General features: G+C 40.9%; 1 protein-coding gene across 1 annotated transcript in view; it reads right to left on the bottom strand.

Moving 5' to 3' along the window:
* The window catches only part of astn2 (astrotactin 2), a 232,385-nt gene that overhangs the window by 106,635 nt on the left and 105,422 nt on the right, over positions 1-20,328 (bottom strand). The window contains exons 6-8 of the mRNA XM_084036066.1: positions 18,041-18,187; positions 12,713-12,880; positions 487-571 (exon numbers count right to left, since the gene is read on the bottom strand). Coding sequence (XP_083892192.1) covers positions 487-571; positions 12,713-12,880; positions 18,041-18,187 — 400 coding nt within the window. The remainder of the gene's footprint in view (positions 1-486; positions 572-12,712; positions 12,881-18,040; positions 18,188-20,328) is intronic.

The raw sequence follows: 20,328 nt of genomic DNA, 5'->3' as shown, positions 1-20,328 counted from the left end.
TGCTTTCGTCTATCTTTCATGTGTTCTCCATTTAGCCGTCCTTCCCTCTCCCACTGTTTTCTTTCATTAAACACTATAATGTCCCTCTACCTTCCCTTCCTCCTATCCGTATTTCCAATTACCTCTTCAAAGTCTACTTCCTCAAGTTAAAAGACCATACAGGTAACGTTTGCATGTTTTAGCCCATTAACTGCAAATTGCTTATATTTTACATTACCGGCGCCCATTTTTTGGGAGCGTGCAGAACACTATGAGATTGATTTTCTACCTCGGCTTCCATTCATTTCTATACTCTCGGGATCAACCTGCAGAGTCTTGAAACTTTCTCCCAATAGCTAATCCATCACCGCGAAACAATTCCCCTTTATTTCATGTAGAGTTAATACTGTGCACTAATGCAGCTGGGAGTGTGAAATCAGTCTCCAGGTCGTTTGAGTGCGAGTGGAGTTTGGAAGATATGAGTGGGCGGAGCAGACGGGAACTCACCCTTCGTTCCGACCCCAGTCGCTGCGAACGCAGAGGTGTTTATGCACGGGGTCGGGGGAGTAGCCCTCGTGGCAGCTGCATTCTCCTGCAAAAGAGAGAACAAGGAAGGGGGGATTTTTCATCATCAGTAGGTGAATAAATGACCACAATGGCCGGCTCGTTCATTAGAAGTGATCAAATGCCACGCCAACTCATTTTCCAGCTAAACTCCCCCAGCAAACTGAACTGGAGTAGATTTACGGCGACACCGGCACCGCTGAGCTACTTCCTGAAATATTTCACAGAACTTAGCATCAATCATTCTCCTGTAGAATACTACGGACATGAGCTCCGTTGGTTAAGGACCTGTTAGATAACAGCCCACCAGCAGCCAGCACTCAAATAAGAAACCAGTGTCGTAAACATTTGCTTATTTGCACACACACACTGGTTGTCCCCGGGATAAGTGGCGTGGGTCCTGCTGGCTAGAGCTAGGTTTCTGTTCGCTCCCCGGTATCCCCCCCATCATTGTTTATCATCCTCGCTGAGGTATTTTATTTTTTTTTGTCCTTGAGCGTTTTTGTGTCTCGGTACATGATCTCCACTCAGCTCTGCTCAGTTGGCCGGAGAGATCCCTCTGCAGAACGAGCACAGGCATTCAGGCGGCAGCACGGCTATTTTGTTTTTGGTACAGGAGGCTGCCAATCGTGTAGCCCGGGTCAGTCTGCACCTCTCGAAAATCCGCCATATCTTCTGTATGTCATATTACATTCTATTGTTGGATATCAACAGTCCCTAGTGGGTAGTGAAATGCAGAATTGCTGGGAATGTGATGCATTTCGTCCACCGGGGATCTTATTCCTATGTGTAGGCCTAGAATGCAACAATCCATGTAAAAGTATTAAAATCACAGCCTGGTCTCACCAAACCAAGATGCCGTTTGTAACTCATTTAGCATTCAACAACGTCATTCTTGTTTTTTGATCATTTTATGCAATGTAGTTTGTACTGACCACAATGTAAATATAAGTGTGACTCTGCTACACTCAGTGGTGTGTGATAGTGTAAAAAAGTGGGATCGATTTATAGTGGGCTGTCAGAGAGAGGGGGGTGGATGGGTCAAACAAAAACAGGACTTTCACATAAGAGACCTGTGTTCGTGTCACAAATTGAGTTGTACTTTTTTACATTTTAAGTCTATGCACTTATTTTAAGCTCATCAATGATGTTTTCACTAAACCTACAAGTGCTTTTTTTACTTAGAGTTACTGAGGCCGTTTCACACTAACAATGTGGTGTAAAATTGAAATGCATTAACATCGGAATGTCCTTAAAGTGCCGTGCTGTTTGTACGCCTCCGCATGAGATCAGGTTGAACATTGGTGTGAGGTTTCTGTTTTTTTATATCTTTTGTTTAGCTCTGTATCTTGAAAACATCTCAACACTGTAAAAAAGGAATGTGAACAATGCGTGACCCTGAAATAAATGAGAAATTGTCTGCGAAAAAGTGTGTCTGGTGAATTGAATAACTTTCAACAGGCATTCCCAGTAGTTAGGTTACTGCTACTGAGATAACACTATAAACCAATGGATATGCACTCGGCATATTTTCTGTGGGTTGATGTATCAGTTTTATATAAAGATAGAAATGCTTCTGTGTCATGTGTGGTAAATAAAATATGCCGAATACACCGCATGTGTAATGCCTTTTAAGAGGGCCGATGCCTTTTGTGAAATCTTGAGTCACTAATCTCTTTACAGTGTTCCCAAAATAAATGCTACCGCCTGCTTTCTGTTGACCTACACTATATGGAGGCATAACACTGGAAAAACACCTAATGGCCACCCAGGCAACACCATTCACATTTTATCACCTAGTGTTTAATAATTTACCGCTTGACTTTATAGGTTTAAGTCTCACTCAGTGTGCGATGCACCACCGGGACTCAGTCACCGAGAAGCAACAAACACGTTTTTATTTGCGTGTAGCTATTTCATGTGCCCTCACTAAATGGGGAGCAAACACTCCGCTTTAAAATGTGCAGGAGATTAAACGTCAACAACATTCAAATAGACATTTCAAATAGCAGAAGGAGGGCACAGATTGCAAGATAATAGCTGCAGCCGTGATCATTTATTTCCATCATTTCATTAAGGAACCTTTATTTTATTTATGTGCATAAGAGTACGTTTCCTCTAAGTCTGAGGGTAATAACAACACATAATAGTAAACCATGCCAACACAAGCGTGTGTTTCAACAAGTCCTCTAAATGTATGAATATAGGCTGAATGAATGTATTATAATGGTCACAGTGTTTAAATAATGACAGTAGGCTACTTCACTGGATGGGACAATGTAATGAGCAGTTGGATAACTGTAATGGACACATTGGTTTCCCAATGAAGTGAATGAGATACAGTTAAGATTCATATATCCTGGCTCTTAGCCTGATCTGGAGCAGGCTAGCTACACACGAAAAATCTCCATGGTGACTGGATCACTAACTTGAGCTAACTTCCCGGCTTAATCCCCTCTATATATATATATATATATATATATATATATATATACACACACACAGGACAGAAATACTAATGGCATTTTCATTAGTAGTCTGTTATTGGCTACTCTAACAAGAGCACCCGGACTTGAGATGTATTTCTTACATACGCGGTGTGAAAGATTTACATAGAAAACTCACATTTACCAGTGAAAAAGCCTGACTGCACTTGTGATTAATTGGAGCGGGGAGGTGGGAGCAGGCTGCGTCCAGGAGAACCCACTGACAAGTGACTGTGACTTCTGCTGACAAGTATTATACACAGCATGCGCTTGGTTCAAGAGGAAACATCTATCAAGCGATAGAACATGGCCAACACAATTCATACAAAACAAACAAGAAACGGATCAGTGCCTCGGTTCCCTGCGTTTCTTTACTGACTTCACATTAGCATTCTGTCATGTAATGCATCCCCATCCATGTCATAAACACCCGTTTGTTTTGGTTGTATTATGGCTTCATTGTCTACATTTCACTCCATTGTTTATCCAACTAAAAAGTACATGTCATCATATCATACCATGCAATACGATGACCACAACCTGGGATGTTTTTATGCAGTAAAAGTAATGATTGTTAGGGGTGAGGGACAAATTCATACAGCAAATTATTTATTATAGTATTTATACAGTGATATTTTGCATGGCAATATTGTATCGATACACCAGCACCAGGTATCACTTTTTTAATGCATGAACTATTTACATCGCAAATACAAATCAAGCCTTTTGCTAACAATTGCTTTGTCCAACCACTAGATGGTGCTGCGTTTTTTCTGGTTTGGTCATGGGTATATTTCGTGGAATTTAACTATGTAGAGCCAATTTAGCTGCAATAAAAATGATTGAAACTGAATTGAAAATGAGATAAACCCAGCAAAAATTAATATTAGATAATAAAGATGAGACTGCACAATTAAAAAAAATCCAAATACCTGTTAGCGTTATACTCAGTGTATCGCATGTTCTTTAAAATTGCAATAACGTTGTATTATGACTGAAGTATTGTGATAATATTATATCATGGGGACTCCTACCCCTAATTATTTTGTACTGAGTTCAATAACACCGTGGTTATATTTTCTTTCATATGCTCAGCCACAACAGATCCTCAACCTCGCCAGAACTGTTTAACATAAAAACATATTCAAAACACAAGTTAAATCTTAAAACCGTAATCATGTTAATTCAAACTCCCTACAGCAGAGACCTGCCCCAAGGTGATGCAGCAAAAAGGTAGTGCATAAAGCAGAATCTGTGCTTCTCAGTTGCTCATTTTTTAAAGTAAATCATCGTAAAAAATATGCAGAAGATCCTCCTTTCCCACATATTACTCAACTTAAGTTATAATATTTCAAGTCTGCAATCCGCATGGATACCACGTGAATACTGGAGTAGCTACACTACATGTGAGTTTTTTAAATATTTTTTTAAGGTCTGTTCTTTGCTATTGTGATATTTTTGTGTTCAAATATACAAATTGTAATTGATAGCTAATATTTGAGTGTGCACAATATTAGTGCACACTCCATCTCCAAAAACCCTGTGTATAGATTTGATTATTTTCTCTTTTTTTTGCCTATTCACTTGTAAGTACTTTGAATGAGAGATACGGGAGTCTACACAACAGCATGCAACATACACGTTTTTCAGAATTAGAATTCAGAAACTCAGTGAACTGGAATCTTGATCAGAAGATAAAAGCAAACCTTTCACCGCATTCTTCTCACCTCCTGTGATGTATAGCGTCAAACGTTCAACATATCTCTTTTGAAAATGTCAAATTCTATATCTGAACATAAATAATCCAACGCAACTTTGCAAAAATAAAACTGGCCTTTTACTTTTCACAGCGACATATTGCTTCATTATCTGAATTAGATATCGGAGAGGTCGGCCTTTGTGCTATTTAGAATTGCACGTTCCTCTTTTAGAAATGAGCAGAGTCCACAAGGTGTAATTAACAACACTGGCCAATGTATTAAACAGCAGAATAGACTAATCACACTCAATTAAGTGTGAATAATTGATTTAGATATGTAGCTTATACATAAGTACATATTATGATGTACAGCCGTATGTGTGTGAAGGCCTGGAGGATGCAGAGGGACACGTTCTCAGAGTCTTTTCTCAGATGAGGAGCACCAGCACGGAAGCACTAGTAATCTGAGGCACACCTTGCAAGTAATCAGCCAAATGTGTCTCTTTCCTTTATGTAAATGCCTTTGAGGGAGGATCAAGCAATTAACAGGAAGAGATATGTCTGGTTGATTACACATTCCGCCGGATTAACTAACCTTTAGACAACACACAAGAATCGGTTTTGTTCAGCAGTTTCTCTGGCTCTAAGAACCCCGGTTCAGATACAGTGCAGGCATATTAAAAAAGGGAGGTCGTGGTTGAGAAGAGAAACATGAAAAAACTGACTGTAGTTATTCTTTAGGGAGCTCAAAGGCAGCAGACAAAAAGGTGAGTGTACCAGAAGAAGAGGTGGGGAGGAGGAGTTGTGCTGAATTACTTAATAAAAACTTGGCTCTTAAAAAAAGATAAAGCCATCAGTAAAACAGCACATAAGGAGGGCATGGGGAGTTGGGATTGTGTGGTCATTAAACTTGAACTTCACTGTGCTGCTAATGCACTATGGCAACCGTACTCCTCTTTACATTTACGGTGTGTGTTTGACTGGAGACTAGTTGGGATTGTAGGGAGACACGAGCCATATCAGTACCATTTGTATGCTTAGTTATGAGGTTGGAACAGTTTATTTATTTATTTTATAAGTTGTGTTTTCAGGGTGTTCTATTATTTTTAAATATTTTCCATTTAATTGCTTCAACTGCATTAATTTTGCATGCGTTGTGTTACGATGATGACGTCGCAACTGCACGTGTTTCAGAACCCCATTACTTTACTTATGGAAAAGCGACATTATGCCAAAGTGCAGCACTTGAGTGGGAGACCCGGCGGAGACCAGATCATCAGAGTGACACGTCAAATGGCACTCGTGAAGAGAGGACTGGATCTGGAGATTTACACTTAAGGGCTAGGAACCTCTGAAAAACCTGCCTTCAAGAGAATGTGGACTTCCGAATCATCCTGGTGAACCACCTTAAGCTATATTGGAGTGGACCATAGTACTGGTTTTGTATCTCACACAGGCTCCATCTCTACTGAACTCTACAGGTAATACTCTCCTACCATCCACTGTAGATGAGCACACACATAGCCAGCCAAACAGCATGCGAATGCCCCAGTATATTCAGTAACACACACACACACCGCTGTGTGATGTGAGCGAGCAGTGATTTGCCCAATGACCTTCTTTCTCCATGGATGGAGTCGCTGCTTCAACAAACCTTGTCAGTACCCATCATGCCCCAGCCTCACAGCAGGGACGGATCTACATGACGCCTGCTTCGAGCGTCTCAGGATGGCCAGTAAAGACCACCAGATGGGTGGAAACCTGCCTGGGGAGACCGGAAGGGGGACTCTGGCAGAGAACTGACACATCTACCTCCTTGAGCTAGAGGCGATGTAGCTGGTCCTTCAACACTTCCTGGTACAGAGGGGGCTCATGCAGCCACAGTGGCCTACATCTACAGGCGGGGTAGCGTTTGATCCGCTGCTCTGTTGGAGACGGGGAAGAACTTGTTGGAGCACCTGGTGTCCCTACATTCCTGGATTAATGAACAGGGGTCACGACCTTGTTAAGATGGTTATATTTAGATGGCTAAATCTTCTTAATGAACCCTTCGTCATTGATGCAACCTGCAGAAAGAGCCGAGACAAAAGTCGCTGGAGCCTTTCTAATAAACACTTCAGATGCAGGGGGTAGGGAGGAAGGAAACACTCTGAAGGAGAACAGTTTGATGTTTGGATGGAGGTTCAGTGCAGTGTACCACTTGTGGATCAGAGATACTTCTGCAAAACATCTGGCAGGTGAGCCTTTAACTGCTTCCCCAGACATCCACCATCCCACAGCTCCAAGTACAAAGTAAATGAGGTCAGCTCACTGTTGACTGGTGGATTTGTGGAACTGACTGTGGGCCACATGTTTCTGAATCAGATCACCGGAAACATGGGTCACGTAAAGAAAGAGTTCATCAACGTGTGACAGAGATTGTAAAAGAAGATACAGTTCATTTTAGATACTATTGTCTCATTACCCAGAAGAGGCCCTAACTGGCTGCTAGTTTAAACATGTTCATTTGAAAGGTTAATATAATGACAAAGCAGAAACCAAACCGATGCAATATAGAGTATTACACACCGAAGCAATGCCTTATCTCCAGAATAACAAAATGTAAATCAGGCGAGCATGAATCACAAAACGGTGGGACAAATACAAATGTGTTGGGTGTTTGCTGTACTAAATTGCAGAGGCGATAGCATCGGGGCGTTGTAACTTTCATTAATATGATGAAATATCAGGGCAGTAAATAACAGACTTCCTAGAGGGTGTACACCAACCAGTGTAATAAATGTCAACGCAAACACAATAAATACTTTTATAAAAATACAGCAAACAATGTTGAGCGAAGGACATTTTAGCTGCATAAAAACCTTATGTAGTTGCAGGAAGGTGCAAAAGGTTACAATACTTTGTTTGGCGTCCTGCATTCTGATGAACTCTCGGCGGGTACATTTTTTTCTTTGATGGAATTGACTTTTTCCACACACACAATCAGGTGAGCTGACATTCTGGATGAACCTGGATGGATTTGGTTGTTTATGCTGCGGATGGAAAGTGTGAGGGTTAATTATCGGCTGGTTTCAGAGAGGAAGTGAGCTGTATCCTGGAGGGGAAGTTGCCTTCAGTCGGTATAATCGGATTTGCAGGTGAGTAGCAGAAGTAGCGGAGCGGTAGGCGGGAGTTATATACATCCATAAAGGGATTCGCAGTTTGTGTTGAGGCTGAATTCGGTCAGGGAGGGTTGTGTTGCTGGAGGATGGCCCTAGACGCCTACGTCCGGCTGAATCGGAGGCTGGATGAGGCCTGTTGACTGCAGACTCCTGTGTGATTAGTTATGGTGAAGATATTCACTACCCACCTCTTCTGCAGCTCCCTGCCTTCTGGAAATGTTTGGAACTGAGTCGTGCATCGAGCCTCTTCAGTGATGACAGAAGTTATGGCTGACTGATAACCACGTCGTAGCTAAGAGAGACTGGAAAATGGCCAATTTGTTGACAACAATGATCTAACTGTGCTCCCCCAGTCCTTTTACTTATGACATACAGAGCCAGAGTTCCACACAGACACAGAACCCGATACTGCGCTGGGGATAAACACCAATATTAGATTGGCAATACCATTTCTCAACATTATGTCACCGTCGTGTGCTCGCTCTCCTCCTCTTTCCCTTCTCTCTCGCCGTAACCATCCTTCTGGTTCTAAATGAAGGGCCCAAAGTGTAAAGGAGTTGAAGTGGCAATCACTCGAGAACACAAATCATTTTCTCTTCGCTCTTCCGTTGGAAAAACAAACCTCATTTTTACAAATGACACGTTTCATTATGATGACTTCTGGTATCGCTCTGCGCCCGCGTGGACGGTTCTCACATTTCAAGGGTCACAGGAGCGGGGACGCAGGAGAGGTATTGTTGCCCCGATGCAAACTTACGATTGATTTAAAGGAATTGAGGGATAAAGCTGGAGCGTACGTTCACAGCCCACCGGTTACAGTTCCAATTAGGTGAGGTTGAAGGAGATATCGTTTCAAATGAGGAAAACAACTCTTGGTGGTGTAACCACCATACGGGATCTATGCTGCTAACTTTACACTTTACATCTACTGCATTATTTTTGCACTACAAAAACCCAGACTTTCTTTTTTATTGTTTTTTTTTTCTAGTATTAGTAATATGTTGTGCACTGTATTGTTTATTGTTTACCCCAGTGTGTTGTTTTTTCTGTTGTGCCTGTGCACTTCATCTCACCGTGGGACGGGGAAAACGTTATCCGTCGGTTTCTTTTGGGTGGTACATGGAAGAAGTTGACAAATAAAAAGTTGAAGTGTGATTATATGTACAGCACATTTATTACACCTCATTTTACTCTACTCCTGTATGAGGCTGTTATAACAACGTTACTAAGACGACCCGTGGTCCAAGTCTAATTGTAGTCCACTAGATCCCATGCAGCTATCAGACAACAGAAACAGTTGCATCATGCCATTCATCCACTAACGTCCACACTAGCAGTAGAGTCCCGGGGTGAAGGTGAAGGCAAGGAGGATTGATTATCCGGGGACAGTGATACTCTGATTGGGAGTCAACAGTGGCAGTCAACCGGTGTGACATTGAAGACGGATTAGAGAGAAGGCATGAGATGTAAAACAGCGTGACTGTCTGCGTTTTTCTTCCTGAAAACTGATTTGACTGGATCAAATGTGGGGATTTTAAGTTTCCTTGTAATAAGTGTCACGTTTATGATGTAAACAGACTTTAGTAGCCACAACAATAGTATCAACAAAAAAATGGATACACACTGCACAAGTAGATGGCATTTTAGCCCTGCATTCATCTGGATAGTGAGCCACAGTTTATTTTTTCTTGACTACAACGGACTCATTTTGATGTATAACCTCTGTGCAAAAACCTGCAGATAACAGTATGACTGGAGTTTTTATTAGAATAATGAAAACTCATACCCACGAGAAGCAGGAGTGCTGACCGTGCACAAACTCAGCTGGATAACATAGGATATATTTGTATTATATGAGTTTTTTATTCCTTTTTGGTCGTGTAGCATTTCACTGTCACCTGCAATATCCTATCCTATCTCTTTTTAGTTGCTTTTCTAATAATATATTTTACTTTTTTATTGCATCACACCGTTCTTAATGGCAAATTATTAAAAAAAAAAAACATTTTATATCAATTTTCAAACACGTTACTACTAATGCAAGGTTTGGTTTCATAAACCCAAGCTGTGGTTGATTATGCAACACTGAGGACACGTTTCACTTTGTGGCAATTCAACAAAATGATGCAATGCAAAGTGACATTCCAGCAGCCAGTTGCATTCAGACATCTCCGGTCCTGGCGTGTGTGTGTGTGTGTGTGTGTGTGTGTGTGTGGGTCCATGGCAGATTTTTGTGGGTATTCCATGTTGAACAGGCCTTCCCCCAGCAGGTGATTTCCTGTACCTTGTCAAAAGGCATAATGCCCACTTCGACATCGCCTATTGTTGTGGCCAGAATCGCAGCGTGCTGAAAAGACAGAGAGCGGTGCTTCCCCATGTATTTCCCATCCAGGGGTTCACCCTATTGTTGGAGCGGCAATAAATGTGCTCGGATGAAAGAGTTTGTTCCAGGTGCTCGGATAGCAGGTGTCATCTATTATGCGGGTGCTATAACGTGTGTGAGAGGACGGACGTGGCGGCAAAAAGAAAGCCCTGAAGAGATACAACGCATTTGAAGTCAATTACTGATCAAATTATCTCGCTGCTGAAAAGGCCAGAAAGAGATGGAGAGAGACAAGGAGACAGGGGGGAGCAGGAAGTACTAATAAAGTGAGAATGCCGAATGTACTGGGCTCCAGATGATTCGGTGACTCCATCATTGAATTACAACCATTACTGATCTCACGATGAATTAACGTACCGGATTGATGGAAGAAAGTATACAAATTCAGGATCCACATACACACCCACACACCCACACACACACACACACACGTGCCAACTCCATCTTTGGCATCTTCATGTGTACAGAGTGAGTCGAGTGCCTCATAAATTATGCATCAGCCTTCAAAATGCCCTTGACCAGCGTGACGTCGGTTCACATACATTACAGATGTAATCCATTCTAATGAGCTTAGACTTTATCTAGTTCCACACTAAATACACGGGGGAGTTACGCCACTCGGGGTAAGATACATATCATCATGATGAGCGTTTACACATACTTTTAAGGTCAGCGGGAATATTTTATGAAAATCCTGGAGCCTGTCGTGTACATACCTGCAGTGTAGGATGGGGATTCATTACGTGGGTGGGGAAACAGGCACGGTAAGCTAAGCAGGTTACCTTTACTCAACAGTTTAAGGAGAGCAGGGTGCTTTCTTCTGTTTTCCTGCTCATTTACTTTTATCAGACGGTAGTATCAGGAGTAAAATAGCGTTGAGTTCGTGTGTGTTGCATTTCTGAGTTCAAAGATTGCCCAAGATAACATATTGTAAAACAATAACAAAACAAAACAATCCGGCACATGTTAACTGCCCTCTATCAGTGTAATGCAGGCAGTATAGAAGTATAGCCCTCATTTTCCAAATGCATGACAGCTGCCTCCTATCTATGACTTGCTGAGCTCCAACTTACCCAATTTATTTTTCTAATGTCGAGAAAGTTGTGGTAACGATTGCTTGATTGACGCAGCACACACTTATCAAAAAGTGTGGACATTATATATCGGTGGTATATATGTTGATAATATCTGTATATAAATGATACAGTTGGTATTTAAGGCAATTTAAAAACTCCCTAAATTGCCGTCGTTTTGCATTTCACAATGTTTTAAAAAGTCATACAATCTTAATTAAACACTATGACACTGCAGTTCATCTCATATTGTAGAACTTCACTTGAAGTAATAGCAAAAAGGCTTTAGATGTAAAAATGCAATGAATAATAATGTATCTTGCTCTGAAATACACTTGTGGCTGGTGATGATAACTACAAAAGTCTAAATCCAACTATTAATGCTTCCACTACGGAATGAAAATGATAAATATTAACACTTAATCACTCCAATATTTAAATAAAGTGTTGGAAGTGCATAAAGCTATGGAAGCGTATTGCTTCCACACCAGAAAAAAAAAAAAAACCTGACAAAACAAACTGATGATCCGTATGAAGTTATTTCGTGATACAGATCATGAAATAAGGTGAATCGTATTGTGGCTCATGTACACGCTTTGATTAAGTTCTACTTCATGCTTGGGCTGACACACGGAGAGAATCTGCTGTTATTGAGCACGATGGATGAAATTGTGATAAGTGTGGTGGATCGGATCGAGCACTCGGTGCTCGGCTGTGTTGGACTGTCACTACTACTGGGTTCAGTGGTTGACTACTTAGGTCTGTCTGTTGTATGCTGATGTCCAAGATCAAGCTGGTGACACATCCTTGCCTCTGTGTCTATATGTATACATATCAGTGATTAAGTTAGAAACCCATGAACGTCAGCACTACAATAGCGCGCATAATGTAAAGCCATAACAATAAGTATGCGTACACTAAGAAGGATTTTTAAATCCATGGCGCTGTTCACAAGGAAAAATGAATCCGACCCTCGTCAATGAGCTTCATTTCTCATCTCCAATAACATTATTTATCATTTTATAACATGCATTAACTTTCGCGTTATTTCATGATCGCTATCACGTTATTTCGTGATCTATCAGTTTTTATTTTTTCTGGTGAGGCAGCAATACGCTTCCACATAGAGCAGTTCAATGATGATTCTCCAACGACTTTTATTCAGACACAATGAAACGCAATGATGAAGGTAACCCTATAGAAAAAAATAAGCATTGACGTCCTTACAATTATCACAGAATGAAAGAGAGTTTTTTTCCCTCAAACAAATTCTATATGGTCTGAAATGTGGCTATAAGTGACTATTTCTAAGCAGTGCACGGGATTTCAATTTGACTCACGTTGTGCATGTGTTTGTGTGGACTCACCTGTGTCCTGATCACAGATCTGCTCGCAGGGTTCAGTGGTCCTCTGGCCGCAGAAGTCCAGGACCCAGTGTGTGGACGAGTTGGTCTGATAGTAGAGGGTGAGCTTGGCTGGGTTTAGCCAATTAGAAACATCCAGGAAGCTTCCCATGCTCACAACAAAACTACTTCCTGAAAAAAACAAAAACAAGAAGAAATGATTTTGCTTGTTAAAAAACAAAAAAGCTGAAAAAGGTTTCATTGTTGGAGTGCAGGATTTGTATATAAATGAGCATCCACTACAGTCAAACTGTTGAAAAATGAATTACACCAATGTTAATTAAGCATATCAACACACGGGAAAGCACTTGTGGCGACTGCTGCTGCATCTCCTTGGACCTCAGGAGTGTAATTGTATTTATTTTTTTACTTGAATAATTTTTCTGAGCCCCAAGTTTCTTCTTTATCTGAAATAAACCCAACGCTTCTGCCACAGCTTCTGCTGTACAGCTAGCCGTTGCTCTGACGCTACGGTGTCGCTATGGTGTTGCTACTGTGTTGCTACGGTAATTATTCCCACTGCCGGAGGGGGGAGACAAAAGTTCCACACTCCGGCCTTATATCCTCTTTTCCTCGTTCTATTGCAAAATCCATTGGGAAGTGGGCAATTCTTTTGTTTTCACTGTACGTTTAATTCCCCTCCTGACCAGGCTGAATTTAAATGAGAAAATTAAGACCTATAATGTGTTTATTGATGGGATTTCCTTGGTGATTGCAGCAGAAGAGCTAAAAGAGTTTCACGAGTCAATCAGTGAATGCTATGCTCATTGGCACCGACTTACCTTTCGTTCTTACTGCTCCCAGAACAATCGTTAAACTCTGATCACTGAACAAGATTATCCTTAATTGATGCCAATGACTTTCAGTTGCAAAGGGAGCTCAGAATGTGTTTTGGTCCTCAGTTGTGATCACCGGGATTCTTATATAACTATATTGCGTTTATATTGCTGGGAAGGTACATTTGCAATATACATTTCTGTGTTAAAGAGAAAATGTACTTTCAAAAGCCAGCTTAGGATATTCAGAGCAATTATGTGATAAAGAAAAAGGATTCACACATTCATTTTGTTGAGTTTGTTTTTTTGGCTGTTTTTTGGTTCTTTTTTTAAAGAGAAGATTAATGAAGATGGAAAAGCTTAGACAGTAGCCCGCAATCAAATCTGAGTCACGGGAGAAGCTACAAGGACAATCCACTGCAGGAAAAGATGCACATTCAAGGAGAAATATTGTCCCATTATGAATGCCATTATGCATTAATATCCCAAGCCTCATCTATTCTTTTTTTCCCATTCTTATCATTTTAGTTGTTTGTTAATATAATACACTGCCATTCTGCCTCTGCCTGCACACATGAAGTCACCAGCTTCTTCACACAAATACACTCATGTGTTAAAGTTCTATTTTCTGACTCAACAGGAGCCGCTCATATAGAAGGTGTAGACTCTACACTGTGGAGAAATAACATGCCTTCGGTGTTGCCTTCAGGTAAATATGCACTGCTTGTAGCCATTACTCTGCTGCACCTACAGCATGGATCGAAGCGTGTCCCCGCTCAGATGGTGAAGTGAATGGATCTGTATGGGATGATATACGCGTAGCATACTGGCTGTTCTGGCATTAAAAACATCATAAAAACACCAGGTGCTTCAAGATGTAGTGCCAGAAAGGACCGCATGTTTTCTACTACTACGCACAATAGTCATGCATTTACTCTATAATTCAGAACAGTAGTAAATGTTGAACAATCACAGACTCCCGCTACCTCAGGAACAAGGAAGTATCGAGTACCCGCCAAAATACACATACAATTCTCCAGATGGGATCCCAGAAATGTTCGCCCAAAAACAGGCTGACCAAAGTTGAGGTGCTCCATTACCTGCAGCACAGCAGTTAGGGAGCAGAACTGCCAGTAGCCCTCATTTGCTGAGAGAGTGTTAGAATGTAATGGTGGCAGCTCACACAGCGAGGAGGCGATTGTTAGATCATGGGTTGGTTTCCCTGAGAGCCGTGTAGAAAACCCCTCCTGAGCAGTAAGAACGTGGCTGATTGCTGGCAATTGTGAGCGCACAGGATTTTTCAATTCTGTTGGTTTCTATTTCATTTGCATTTGCTGCATTATCATGTTATCTTGTGTGTGTGTGTTAACACATCGCTATGGCAATATTCATACATCCATTTGTTTCATTTGATGACCACCTTTGGATTGTAATTTTAATTCAGTTATGTATAATCCCCATCTGAATATCATATTCAGGCAAGAAAGACTTAACATTAAATATGTGATTTTTACTTAATATGTAAAAGAGTGAGAGTGATTCACTTGACACTCTGGAGTGCTAAAATAAGAATACGAAGAATTAACCTCATTAACCTCAAATATATATATTTAAATCATGATGTAATGATGCTGATTTAAAACTGCTGCTTCTCTCCCATCCCGTCTTCACGCTACCCACCTTCTGGGCCGTGTAGTTTGTGTTTTCCGCCTCCTGTATTGCGTCTAACTTTCTAACCCCCTTCGAGTTCACCGACCCAATCAAGTATGCACCCTCTACCTCCCATCACTCACGTTCCCTCGTACATACGGGCTAGTTTACGGCTCAGATGTGTCACCTTGTAGCATTAGAGTCTTATTTCCAGCCCGCCTGTTATTCTGTCCTGACCCGTCTTATATTTATATGTGGCTTACCAGGTTGGATCAGCTTTGTTTGTGTGTCTGTTGGATTTGTTTGCTTGTTTGTTTGTTTGCTCTGCCTGCCTCGCCGCTGCCGACTGTACGCCTGCCAGACTAATGAGTTTAAGCCGCCTTTTTTTATCACATCTGCGCTGCTTAAAGTATCTGAGTCCAAGCCCAGTATGCACAGAAGAACAAAGAAAACTACAAGTAAAAAGGCCTAAATGCTGTAAGGAACACGCAACCTCGGGATGATTCTCCTGTTCTCTGAGCAAAGATGTAAAGAATGTCCTGAGATTGGCACTAAAAGAAAGAAAATCCAATCTTTTTTTTCTATTTTATGGTAAAAGTTGAGAATTTAGCATCATGTGAAAGTACATGCAAACTTTGGAGACAAATCTTGTTCATGAGCAGGAAGTCTGCCTTATAAGTAGTGATCAAGCTGAGTTGAGGTCAGAGAAAAACGATCAATAATCGTTGTACAGTGACGACACATATCCATATCGACTGCTGAAGTCGCAGAGATGTCTTGCTATGGACTAGAGTGTCTGTTGTTTAAACCTCTTTAGACTTTCCCTGTGAGTTATACAACTCGCTCCAAATTGCATTTGCCAAACTCTCTCAACCGCGATAACTGGTTGTAAACAGCTCATTTCAGCGGGATGAATGCCAGCTGATTTTGTCGCTAGCATAATTGAAGCCCCGAAATTTGGCATAATTTGGGCAGGTTTCATAACAGAAAGTTACCAAAGACCAACAAAGAATAATTTCACATCGCAGAGCTTCAAGTCCTGTTGTTGGAAATCAGCAGAAGAATAAGATGACAAGTCACTCAACAGAATGTGACGGTAATGGCGATTTTAGACGAGAGACTATAAGAACACACACGGAGGGAGTGCGAAGTCTCTGTTCAGGGAGACATTTCTCCTCTTTATCTTTATAGAAAATGGTTGTTGATAATGGTTGTTAATCTAGATTAAGGCATTATTTAGTCAAATTATTGATTTTGTGTGGGCGGGTCTGGATCACCATTTTGTACCGATGAGAAAAAAAGTACGAGAAGAACTGGTGAATGCAACAGATTCTCTTCAATCACTCATTCTAGAACAAATCTGGGTTGTTTTTGCAACCCAACAATTCCTGATACGTGATTGGTTCAGTCAGAACTGGTGGAAGGAAAACCAACAATAAAACTCAACCTAGGACAGCGAGGTCAAAGGGCATCACATTAAAAGTGGTTTACAGTATATTGGCTTGCATTATCTGCTTCAGGTGTTCTTTTAACAAGTAATTGTAAACAGCATTGACGTTTTGTGAATTCTTTCCATTTACATTGTGTGTCCATTGGCACAGACACTGCGGTTGCGTGGGCGGACTAGAAATGAAGGCCCCGGCAGCAAGAGCACCTGATCGACTGATATGCGAATGCTTTCAGAGATATGGCAATCATTAGTTAAATTGCCCCGGCTCCTCACTCCCTCTTACTTCACTTAACTCCTTGCGTATCTCCCACATTGGCCTCTCTCACCTCCCAGCAAGGTTTCATACTGTGGTATCTTGCCAATACACAGACCCGATTTACAATTATGCCACAGCCAACCAGGAATGTAAAACAGACACAGTGGGACGGCTCTGAGCAGTTGATTGTAAATATGTTGTATGCCGTCTCCATGTTGGCATGTAAATTATATAGAATATTCTATTATCTTTATTATTATTACATTTTAATTTTTCTTTCATTCCACACCTTCTTTTGTCACATTAGTTGAATAGAATGTTTGCGTCCGCCGACAGAGGAGAATGTGTTAGTATTGCAATCAATGCAGTCACATGTAATAAAGACTGCACACTGAAAGCTGCAGAAACAAACAAAACAATCACATTTCGGGAACACTGCTCTTCATCATTTTGATGGCTCAAAATGTCATTCAGTTGTTTGTGGTGACAATAAATCTTTTTTCCCCCCATCGGGAGCTTTCAGTGTGTGGGCTTTATTGTCCTGATTCTCATTCATTTTGTTTTGTTTTTTTTTGCTTCCAGCACTTGATTTACTTTTGTCAGATGGTGCATCTTTTGCACTTTAGCAGTTGTTCAGAGGGGGCACTGACACAGAAAATCATCACAATTGAAAATTGAAAATCAGGGTCCGAGGAGGGAGGGGGGACAAGCCATTTCTAAACAGAAACAGAGGAAGCATTGGAGTTGGTCCATTTGCTGCTCCTCCTAAAAATAAAAAACTATACAAAGTGCATGATAACCTTTCATCACTCTATAGCAGTGTATGTATGTGGACAGTCATCCGTCTGCTGCTTGAAGGACAACTGTATCCAATTATGGCTAAAAAGAAAAGAAAAAAAGGTGTACCGTGATGGATAGTGGCTATTATGATAACATGCTCCACAAATCTATATCCTTTTTTAGCTCCAAACACAAAGTTCAACATTGCCCAAGGCTGCAATTTCTAAGGTTGTATCACAAAAAGTGATACATAATTTCACATCTTCTGACTGCATTTAGTGGGTTTCTTGTCAATGACCAGAGAAAGAAAAGAGTGTAAACCACATTGAACATGCCTTCACTTGAATATTCAGCCGAGGTCTAACGAATGTTGCACTTACCGTCCGCAACAAAATGCTCGGGCACATGGAGGGTAACCTTGACAGTGAGAGGGCAGGAGTCCTGTGTAGCGTAGACAATGGCAATGACACATGTGCTGATGGTAATCAGCGTCAGGGTGACCTTATTCAGAGGGCTGTGTGGGTGGCCTAGAGGTAGAGGGGGAGAGAGGGAGAGAAAAAGGTAAAAGGTGAATAGATTGACACAAGCCCTTTTAGTTTTATTTGGGTCATTAAAGCCTTTAAATCTCCCATAATCATTTAAAATGCATTAATTGTACTCCTGATGTATGAGTCTCACCCAATTCAAAGTTCACATTTGGGCCGAGTGAGAGAAGGATGAATAGAGAGTACCCGAGCTTCTGCAGCAGAGCCTGCACCCGTTCACCAGTGTGATGTATGATCTTATTGCCACTGACAGGGTTATAGATTGGTTGTTTTGGTTGCCCTTTGGCTCTGTCAGGGCTCCCATTTCCAAACCAGATATAGGGAATGAAATTAGCCGCTTAACCTCTGTCTACTGATATTTATCATGGGGGAGAAATCAGCGTGCTGAAAGGAGGCTTACTGGAACGTGATACGGCCGAGATAACGCCGGTTCTGAGGAAGAATGCTCCTCTCACAACCCACTGTAAAACATACAGGGTTTCAATTACTTTATGTTCATCACGTAGAATATTTTAAAATAAGTATTTTCCTTATATTACAAAGAATCACTCATCACTATTGTGGACAAGTAATAGCATTGTCTGATTTTTTTATTGTTATTTTCTATCCACTCCACAATGTAACAGCTTGTTTTGTGTTCACTTCCTGCAGAAGTATCTCTTCAAACCTACTGAAGGTTTTGTGTTGTGTTTTTTTTTTGTAATTTAAAGTCTGGCATTTAACTCAATGTTAAGTATCAACCTGCACAATTCAATTTACGAGGACAACTTGATTCATCATTGTAAAAACACAGGTATGCACCATTCTGTGGTTTGAGAACAGGACACAGATCTGATGGAGACGTTTATTTATACCTTCCTCAAGAACAGATTCAAGAAAGAAACTTAAGATATTTGTGAATTATCCAATTACACTTTACAATGTCTCCAAATCAGTTTCTGCCCAGTCTGTTTTCACTACGCAGGTTTGTTGCAAATGTTGATTGTTTTCTTGTTCAAAACAGTGGAGCTCAGCTGTCGCAAATGATTGCGCTGGGTAAGTGACGTATATTCAACTTTTTTTTTAATTTGCTTGGTTTTATTTTTTATAATTATTTCATCTAAATGTCATTTTGTATGTTTCTTTCCAAAGCTTTTAATGTTTTATGTAAAGCACTTTGAATGTCTTCGTTGTTGAAAGGTGCTAAACAAATAAAATTGTATTGCCTCGCCTTACAGCTACAGCATGGCGTGCTTTTTAGTGTGCAAATGTACTGCATTCAAACAATACACCATTCTAGAAAAGGGTTCTACCAGGAACCCCCTGCGACAGGAGAGTCCAGTGAATCCCATCACACGTTTGGAAGTTGGTGAAAAGCAGCTCAAGGTCAAAACCGGGGAGACAAAGTTAGGATAATGAATCCTCCCCCGTACTGAATCGCATCAGAGTTTTGACAGAAAACAACAGCTGTCCGCGGCAAAAGTGTCAGAGCGGTTAATCCCTTTGGCGTGTGGGTGGTGTCACTGAGCTCATGGAGGGGTCCCTCAATTACTATAAAAGCTTACTGAGTAGACAAACGCATGTGCACTCACGTCGGCGAACACTTACTTCACGGCCATAAACCAAAACACCTATTCAATGCGCTCATAGGCGCACTGAATCACATACGCAAACACAAAGGGTGGATGTAAATCAACAAGCAAATACAACGCCACCCTGAAGCTAGAAATCATAATTTTAATTTATTCTTTCTATTTATGTCACGATTTCCATCCTCGAGAGAAAGCACAACCCTTTTTATACGGGCTGTAACTTTAACACAGATGACGGTCATGAGTTTTATGTCTTTTCCCGTCCTGAGTCCACATGCTTTTCTTATAAAATCCGAGATCCCGTTTATATAGAGTTGATGGTTTAGATAAGGATAATTTCTTCTTCTTTTTTTTCTGAGAATAATCAAACATTTTCTGTGATTAATTGCATTTAAATTCAACACATACATCATCATTATGTTTGTATTTCCGGACTAAATTAATTGAAGCCTATAAAGCCAATTTGATAGACTCGTCCGTGTCCATAAAGCTAGACTTCAATCTTTACCTCCATCTACCTCCTTTCTACACAAGGTTGCTTTCAAACTGCAG

This window comes from Eutrigla gurnardus, assembly GCF_963514095.1.
Source record: "Eutrigla gurnardus genome assembly, chromosome: 19".
NCBI lineage: Eukaryota > Metazoa > Chordata > Actinopteri > Perciformes > Triglidae > Eutrigla > Eutrigla gurnardus.
Note: the sequence above shows the minus strand (reverse complement) of the source record. Positions and strands in the feature narration are given on the sequence as shown.